We start from the raw sequence: 9,851 nt of genomic DNA, 5'->3' as shown, positions 1-9,851 counted from the left end.
CCATACAACAAAAATAAGAAATCAAAAACAAAAAAATGAAAAATGATCTGAGGTATTGTGGAATAGAATGAGAGAATGTGAAAATGAGAAAGTAAAAAAATGCTAATATGAGAGAATTAGAGAATGTTTATTTATATGATAAGAATTGATGAAAGTTATATTTAGAATTATGGGAGTTACAATTATAATTTATTGTGTTTGAATAAAATTGAGTGGTGGAATATGATTAATATATAATTTATTTTATTTCAGTTATAATTTTATTTTAATGTGTGAGTTATTGTTTTTTTTTTCTTCTGCGACGGTGTTGGCGTTGCTCTGTTTCTTTCTTTCTTTGTGTGAGTTATTGTATTGTGTTAATTGAGTCTTAAAAATTGTTTAAAGTACAAATAAAAAATTAGAAAACATTAAATGAAAATCAACAAATAAGGAGATGAAATCTTACTTTTATATGATTAATCAGAACAAAATCTCATTTACAATATATAAAAAAAAGAGAGAAAAAAAAAGTATTATTAGAACATCGATAACGAAGAAAAGTCAATACTAAAACCTCAATCCGAAAAGTCACAAGGAAAAAAAGTTATCATTCTTTTATGAGAATTAAATCAGGCATGGTCTGTCCAGTCTGTCCAGTGGTAGTAGCCTGAGTCGCCGTCATGTCACCTAATTTTCTTTTCTTGCCAGAGACTGGCTCAGGTACTGGTTCGACTTCCCAGAAGTTGACGAACTCTTCAACACTCCCATATTTCTTATCCCAGTTAACCTGTCATTCATTAAAGGGGAAAAAAAAACAAAGTCAGAGATATCAACACTGGATCAACTTAGTTTATATACTCTAGTCTAGTGTATATATGAATTTAATACCTGTAGTTGCCTCCAAGGAGATCCGTACCAGTCCTTATCCTTCTTAATGCTACTAATGACAGAGCCTTCATGACAAATGACCCTCAGCTGATCTTTAACCATAACCCACTTCCTCACTTTCATCCCTGGAGGCCAAGTTACGTTCCATATAGCATTATAAACTCTTTCTCTGTCAAGAACGAAACTCGAAGAGCCAACATGTGGATAGTATACAACGTCAAATGGACGTCCTATCTGTGACTTTGCCAAGGCTTCACCTAAGGCCTCGACAGACAATAACCCTTTACCAGTCCGGATTAACTTTTGTCCACCATGAACGTCATTAACCCTTGTAGGGTAATGGAAGAAAGAATCAACACTAGCGCTTCCTGGAACAGTTACTCGCCGGATTCCAATAGTCAAACCAACTCTAGTTTTTACAAATACCAGTGAGTCTCCAGGGGATAGCTGCTTCGTCAAGACAAATCTGTCCCAGCCATCAGTAAACTTATGTAACTCCAGTGTTGAGTCATAAGTGTGCTTCAGCTTCCACTCCTGGCTGTGGATGTCATGGATGGACAAGAGAGTGTCTTCCTTTGGTAAGACTTTATCAGCGCCCAAGCAAGCTGCAGAAATGGTGCATTCACCAGGATTTGTAACATCACTCTGGTCCAAAACTTTTATGAACCCATCAGCGGATCTGATTGTTTCCCTGCAGCAAGTCTCCTCATTTGGATCATCGTCAGACGTTGGAGGTTTGAGCTTGAAGTATGCAAAGACTTCATCAGTCTTAGGGTCCGCAAGATATTTGGCAGTGACAAGTTCGCACGGTACCATAGCCAAATCAGAACAAAGGTACCTCACTATATCAGAACTAGTAAAATTCTCCACATGACCTTGTGGGGAATAGTAGACACGACCTTGTAAATGATCGAAATCAAAAACCCCAGCGCAGTATGCCCACACTGATAAGTCTATAGATTTATCTTCTTCTTCCATCCTACAAAGCAAAGCAAGAGTATATCAAGAAAAGTAAATTACCAAAATCGATTCTTCTTCTTTGCAAAAATTCGATTCTTCGAAACCCAAATCTCAAATCCGCAAGTAATCGGAAAAACAGAAACCATATGATTATTTCCCAAACCCAAATCTCAAATAGCAAGTAATCAATCAACCAATTTACATCGCAATAAACGCAATTCGATCAATCAAACGATGTAAATTTCACAAAAAAGAGTACCAGAAAATAGAAAAGTATCGCAAATCTTTCACCCTAACTAGACATTTGTTACGAAAACCTTCGAATCTTTCAAATCGCGAACGCTAGTTTTAGGGAGAATCATAATATAGAAACCTACGACTCTTTCCCAGATTCCTTAATCCGATTACACGCACATCGATTAGCCTAAAGTACCTGAGATTTGGCAAATTTGTGTTGAAGACGCGAGGGGGACGAGCGTTGTTGTTCTTGAGCGTTAAGGCGGGAGAGGACTGGAGTTTGTTTTTTTTTTCTTTCATCTTTGGGGTAAAAGGAGTGTGTGTAAGTTCGTTAATGGCTTCAGTTATTATAACGAGACGACGGCGATTATGTGGGCTTTTTCTTGCTTCGATAATATTATGTGTGGTGATGGGTGATGTTTATGTGGGCCTTTTCCATTACTGTTATTGGACCTCCGTTATGCTTAAAGAGATTGTTCTTATTATTTCTGAAAATAACTTCGATACTAAAGAAAATATCAATACAATAAAAGAAAAGAATGCGTTGCATTCCTGGTGTGACACATCAGCCTTAATATTGAAGCTGGTGTTGACACATGTTAAAATCAACAGCCAATGAAATTATAACAATAATACATGTCAAATTTCTTTTAACAACGTGGACACATCAATTTCTTCTTTTCTTCTTTTTATCAGACGCTTTCTTCTATCTGTCGATCGATTTCAGTAATCTTCTCTTCTTAAAGAGATTTCGATCCTTAGCACAATCGATCGTCCTAATATTATCCGATTCTATAGAGCTATCTCTTTAAGAGTTTATCCAAAATAGTACTTGGCTCTCATACGCTCCTTCCCTCACTCACCCTCGACTCAGCAATTATTCACCGCCGGTGTTTCAGTGACGAAGCTTGGCAGTCAACACCAACGTCGAAGACTTACCGGAGAGTTCTCTACGGTACCTTAAATCTACACCCTCCTCGTTTCCGCTTTGTTTATGTATCTAATTGAATGACTTCGTTTTTGAGATCTTTCCTGGGTTTTTTCTTTTGGCAATCGAGATTAGAGTTTTTTCTATTTTGGGTGTTTTTGTCTCCAGCTTCCCTATTTCGATTATGTGTTCTTCAACTGATTTGTGTTTCACATTTGGTTTCTCCAGTGATTTTGAGAAACCTTAGCTCAATGATCTGTGTTTCACAACTTGTTTTCGAATTTGATGTTCTTGGGATCTTTATTTTGAGCAAGGAGTAGTATGGAATTTTGGTTGAAAGGAGTAAACTTGCTTCAGAGGATTAGACATTTAGACCGATCTTAATCTTTTTGAAATGGTATGAATTTTGATTGTTTTCATGATCTTTGGTGTTTGGTTGAATCTGGGATAATTGTGAGTTTTAATTCGAATCTTTGCAGACGGAGTTAGGATCTTGCTAGGTAAATCAATTACCATAACCTGTTGCTTTAGTTTCTTCGTTTGGAGCCAGTTTCAAAAACTCCTTATCACTTACCCCTATTCAGATTTGACTTTTGCTTTCTATGGCTCCTTATCATTTTCAATTGAATGATTGAGATGAAAGTAGTTAATCTATTTTCTTTCTGGTTAGGCTATGCCAAGGCGGTGAACTCTTGGAGAAATACGTCAAAGGTAGCTGATACATCATACATGATTCTATCACGTCGCTATTGTATTGTGCTTTGGCTGGTTTGAGTTTTCTTCGTTCGTGTCAGGGGAGGCAAATACTCAGAAGAAGATGCTAAAAGGCGTGGTTCTTAGTGTAGTAGCTTATTGTCATCTTCAAGGCGTGGTTCACTGTGACCTCAAACCCGAGGTTCGGTTTCTCTTTCATGGTGATTAGTTTCTTCTTCTTAAGTTTGGTGGCTTCACTTCTGTTCTGACTTTACCAATGTGATATATTATCTCTCTGTTTATTGATGTTTTTTTTCTCTGTTTCTTTGTGGTTGATTTTGCAGAGAATAAAGTTTTAAACTTTGGAACAAATTCTCAAGCCTTATCTGGTAACACACACCAAATTCTTCTATTATTGTCAATGGCTGTGTTTCTCATCTGTTTTTGATATGTAAATTTCACTTAGTTAGCTTCCACATTCCTTTTGTTAACTGCATAGTAGATCTCTCTCTTATGCATATCTGGTTTTTTGCATTTGATCTTCTGAATGTTTTCTTATGGTTGGCCTTTGATTATTTTTATATATGCATATGGTAGTCTAATGCTTTTGTTAATTCACATCGTCGGTGCTTGATTGTTATATATGTACAGATTTGAGCCCAATGGCAACATAAGATAATCAAATTAAAAAATTAATCTTAATTCATATGTTTAAGTTTAATGTCTTTTTTGCTCCATATTGTTTTGGGAGGTGGTTAGGACCACATCTTCGTAAGTCGGTTTATCATTTTCTTTTTCCAACTATGTCGTCAATCTGGATCAGAGTTTCTGAGGATTATCAAAGTTGTGGTCAACATATTTACTCATTTTCTTTGGATGAATTTTTGTTTGTTTTTGTTGTATATTCCATGTATGGTTATTTTTTAACAGTGATTTGTGCTCATTAGCTGCTTTTATAAGGAGGGGCTGCTTAAATTTCTGCCTTTACATGTGGTCTATTTGGAAATTTTTAGGAATCGAAAATTATTTGTTCATAGGTTTAGTGAGTTGTGATGAGAAAGCTAACACGTAAGTAAAAAATAATGATATTGAAGAAGTATGTGCTGGTGATATGATTGAAGAAGCGTGTTATGCTTTTATCGTTGTTGGTGATCCTTTTAGGTTCAAAATTTGAGTTTTAATGTATCGGTATTCAATTTTATAGCTACTGTAGTTAGTGGGATACTACTATGCAGTTATTTTGGGATTTATGTTTGATGTGGTTTTTGTTTTTTTTGCTGGATGTACAATTTGCAGGGCTACAACTTATAGTGATCTTGTTGTTCTAGCTAAGACACAAAAATGTAGAGGTACTGCACAATCTCGTTCATTATGGAGAGATTGTTTCAATCTCGTTCTTCACTGAGACTTGGAGACCCGATAGCTTTTATGAGAAGATCGAGAAGGACCGCTCTCTTGGACTGCACACTCTCTGTTTGCTATATATCCGAGTGAAAGAGCCCACCTTTGAATCTATTTGCAGAGGACGGAAGTAACAGTATGAACCACCCAGGTATATTACTGTTAATACAGCGATCGAGCAGCTTCTAGAAGTTGAGCAAAAGCATGGAGAATCTGTTTATGGTTCATGGTGAAGACACAAAGTGTGTGGGCTCTGCACTGAGGACCATAAGATAGTTGTTGGAACCATAAGACTCGAGAGTGTTGATTTTGGAGACTGTTGCATTAACTTGTGATTGTAGGCAAGACTCATCATTTGGAAGAAGAGATGTTAGATTTTCATAAATATTAAAATGCAGACTAAAAGACCACAAGAGTAAAGAATACTTGTATTTTTGTTCGAAAAGCTTCACAATGGAGCAAGAATAATGAAGATGTTTTTTGATGAAGAGATTGAAATTAGGAACCGATAGGTGTAACACTTTTCTTCATTTTTGTTTACTCGTAGTTTTGATGTTACATAAGCATAATAATGATGTGATTTCGAATATGGGAAAAAAGTATATTGATGTATTTTTGGTTTTGGTTTGAGGCAATCTTTGCTTTAGAAAATTTCATTATGAAATTTATATGGTATGCTTGTGGCATCTAGAGTTTTTTAATATTTAAATATTAGATTTTGTTTAATGTTCACTAATCATGTTTCTTAAGGTAAAAAAAATCAAAAATGATAATCAATCAACACAGGCAATAATTTTTTTTTATTATAAACAGCATACAAAAATTACTTTAAAAAATATTAAAATACAAACAATATAAAAAACAATCCCGTGGCGTAGCGCGGGTACTATCGTAGTTCTATATAAATATACATGTTTTTTGTTTAAATCTAGATTTTCCTGTTGTGTTTTGGAAAAAAAAAAACTAAATACAAATCACTATGATTGATTTTACAACTGCGTAGTAGTAACATGTGTGTATAACTAAAATTACTAGACTATTGATACTGTAACTGTAAGCTAGAATTCTTATGTAATTTTTTTAATCATACGTGCTAAATTTATTTATCAATATTGGTTTGGAAATTCCCCTTATTTATTTGGTTCAATATCGTTTTATGAAAATAAATATTCCAACTGCTATGAAAAACAAAATTGAATATATTACAAATTTATGTTTAATTCTTCCTGTGAACAAGTATTTTTTGTTAAAGTTTTCAAATAACTGAAACTTTCGAGCCCCTATGTTTTTCAATTGCATGTATACGAAAAATAAAGTTAAGAAAAAAAAAATCCTTATTCTCAACCAAATCGTAAAATCAAATGCCAAACCCAAACTGAACCAAAATCCAAATTGAAAATCATTAACAATTAGCAATTGTTGTTTCAACAACGAAATGATATATTTTGTCATTATCCTATACTTAACAAAAAGGAAACAACATTGTTGGCGAAAATCAAAACAATCATTAAATCAAAACAATATTAAATATAAAATAAAAAATAAAAAATTTCCATTTAACCTAATCAGAGCCATAACTAGCTCCCTTATATATAAAACATGCATAAACAGACAACGACATTGCAACAAGCTGATCCATAATTATAAACTAAAATATCTTTTGTGTTGCATCAGGAGGATATTGGTAGAAGTTCTATTGTGTATTTTCAAACTTGCCGTGGAATTACAAATAGGACAATGTGCAAAGTTCACTTGCTTTCTTGAAAAGACGAAACCTTCTTTTAGAGAAAATAATTTGAAGGTTGCTCTCAATTTTCATTTTCACTTTTTCATCTCTATCTTTTGACGACATTTGTTACTTCTCACAATTTTTTCAAAAGCTTTGGATTAACAAAAGACAAAACTGATGCTTAAGAGTAGAACAGCTCCCTTTTATTTATACAGGTATGTACAGGGGCGGACGCAAGGCATTGAAGGGTGGGGCACGTGCCCCACACTGTTTTTTTTTATTTTTTTTCCTTTTCTTCATACAACTTACTCAATTATCTTCAGTCTAATAGGTAATTTTGAAAGGTGCCCCACTCTAATTACAAACCAAAGATGTGCCTTAACCCCAAACGGCCAAACCAGTCATATCAAAGAAGGAAATAAAATATTTCAACCCAAAATAAAACACCCATATAAATTTTTTTATTTCTTATAAACAAATGTATCCGACAATTATTTCTTTTAATTGTCCAAAGGAAGCCTGCGAATTGTAATAACAACGATGGAAGATTTATATTTAGCAATATAGCATCATTGACCTAGTTTTTCCTCTGTTAACTAAAACTTTTTTTTTAATTGTTTTTTTCTTCCAGTTATAACTTCTAAAACAAACGTGTTTATACTTTATAGGAAGTAATTATTTTGTGATTAATTTATTCAATGGAAAATTCTCTAGTTAGAATTATCGTTTTTATTATCTAGTTTTAAAAAACTATTTTCTATGCTTTAAACTTATGGGTTATGTTATTTTATATTATAATTGATAATTTGTTCATATATCAGTATTTCAATCCAAAATATAATTAATGGTTTCTAAAGGGTAGTCTAATTTCGTCTAATTTGTTTTGTTGAAAAAAAAAATTGATAAAGTGACATGATGAAAATTTTATTTAGTATAAAAAACCTATTATAATTTTATAGGTTTTTAAATTTATAATAGAGCTTCTTTTCATGTTTATATAATTTTTGTTCTTTATATTGTGCCCCATGCTAAAAATGTTTCTAGATCCGCCACTGGGTATGTATTACACTTGGAATCATTTATCATTATAAGCCATTCTAAGTACTATTTTTTCTTACTAATCCTTATTTTTATCAAAATTGAATTTTTCCATCTAAGTAATATTTCATACTTATCTCTAAAATTTCTCAAGGGTAAAAAAATTTATGGTAGTTCATTGTATTAGTTTGACAAATGTATGCATCAACTCCCCCATAAGAGACACAATAAATTATTTATGAGCTGTTTTATAAAGACCTATTCTATATATTGGGGGAAAATTATTCATTTTATTTATTAGAGCTATTTTTGGTCTTTTTTCAAAGCTAATACAAGTAATATATACTGAAAAAATTATAATCTATTTTTGAGACATTACAAGCATCGCCACATCATATAATCTAGATAAAATATACAGTTGTAATTTTCATAATAATATAAAATAGAGATTAAATGAAAAATGCTTAAACTTTATCAAAAAAAGACATGAGAAGTGCTTAATTAATTAAATTCAAATAAAAATGGACTACATGAAGTTTAAAGTTTCATAAGTTTTGAGTTATGGGCCCAAAATTTTCAAGATATATATGTACAATTTACTAGAGTTAATGTTCCTAATGATAGTGAATAATGTTTGTCAAAATAACCATTTATAAGATATAGATAAAATTATTTATACTCAAGTATTGTAGATTTTCTCACTATCTTTGTTCTTAAATCAGCGATGAATACAAGAAGCAAACATACTGAATGTAAAGGAAAAATAAACTCAAGTCTCACAACACAAGAACAATCATAATAACCATAGCCAAAATAACTCAAAATTTTGATTAGAATGATTTCAATATCACAGCTGCTCTTCTAGCTTCAGACTCTAGTATCTCTCGTTGAAGTTGTAACTTGACATGTAGTTCATGTTGTATCCCGGAAAGATAACTCCATCATTTCATTTCTATAAAAACTGATCATTCTAAGCACTGGTGGTGAAACCGAGTGAGGAATCTTTTCTTTATGAAAGGTACCTGGCTGGTGGTGAATGGATCGACAAAGAAGATAAATTCCACATTGTGCAGCAGGATTAAGAAGCAGCATCTTCATGCCAATTAATACGAGGAGTACTATTTATCTATTAACTAGAATTTGTACCCGCGCACGCGCGGGACTTTAATTTAAAATATTTCTTATCAATAAAAATAGTTGAGCTCAAATATAATCATTCCAACTTTTGAGTATAAATCTATATAAATACTAAACTTACTTTACTCTGTGATATACAACATATATATTTTTGAAGATAATATTTCTTTGTTATATCTATTTGCGATTTTACGTGGGATTTTAGTTAAAAAATTTCTCAGTAAAAATCATTGAACATGAATATAATCTGAAGATTAAAAGATAAATCTATAAAAATCCCGTACTTATTTTACTAATATATATATAATATATATTGTCTGTTGTCGCAATATTATTGTCGACAATCTTCTGACCTTTTATCTTTAAAAAAGTTCATTTCAAATTCATATCCCATGAAAACTGAAATGACCGACCCTTTTTTTTTTAAATAATAAATAATAAATATAATATATTAAAATAAACTACAGCTAGTGGTCCCATACCCACTAGCCATCTAACCACAACACAATCAACAGCGGAATAACATAATCAATATCCAATAATAAACCAATAATAAACCAATATTATAGCAAGGCAATATCTCCATACCAAACAACAAGAAACATGAAACCAGCAACCTAGCAATGTTTCTAATGACTCAACTCTAGCACCCTAGCAAATGCCAGACAACATCCAATCGAGTCCCTAGAACATCCTCCTCTTCATTGCCTTTGATTCCACGATCACACTTTGCCTTTACCTGCACCACAAACACAAATTGAGATGCATGAGTATTTGATAAACACTCAGTGAGGCAATCCTCCCATCTACTGGGCTATACACACAAGCAATAAGATCTCTACATGCCACAAACAACAATCA

At 32.7% G+C, this 9,851-nt stretch overlaps 1 protein-coding gene and 1 pseudogene across 1 annotated transcript; one reads left to right on the top strand and one right to left on the bottom strand.

The window, feature by feature from the left end:
- LOC104759336 (auxin response factor 17-like) lies at positions 587-1,845 on the bottom strand. The gene is made up of 2 exons (XM_019238883.1): positions 868-1,845; positions 587-766 (listed from the first exon to the last, which is right to left on the bottom strand). The coding sequence occupies exons 1-2, from the start codon at positions 1,843-1,845 to the stop codon at positions 587-589; spliced, it is 1,158 nt and encodes a 385-aa protein (XP_019094428.1).
- Positions 4,797-5,644, top strand: LOC104759335 (annotated as a pseudogene).

The sequence above is a fragment of the Camelina sativa genome, chromosome 17 (assembly GCF_000633955.1).
Source record: "Camelina sativa cultivar DH55 chromosome 17, Cs, whole genome shotgun sequence".
NCBI lineage: Eukaryota > Viridiplantae > Streptophyta > Magnoliopsida > Brassicales > Brassicaceae > Camelina > Camelina sativa.
This window is presented reverse-complemented; position numbering and strand designations above follow the sequence as displayed.

Bases quoted from the DNA above. Each gene is read 5' to 3' on its own strand.
- LOC104759336 (XM_019238883.1), bottom strand. From the start codon at position 1,845: ATGGAAGAAGAAGATAAATCTATAGACTTATCAGTGTGGGCATACTGC. The intron at 767-867 runs GTATTAAATTCA...AATGAATGACAG, and splicing joins CTCCTTGGAGGCAACTACAG to GTTAACTGGGATAAGAAATA.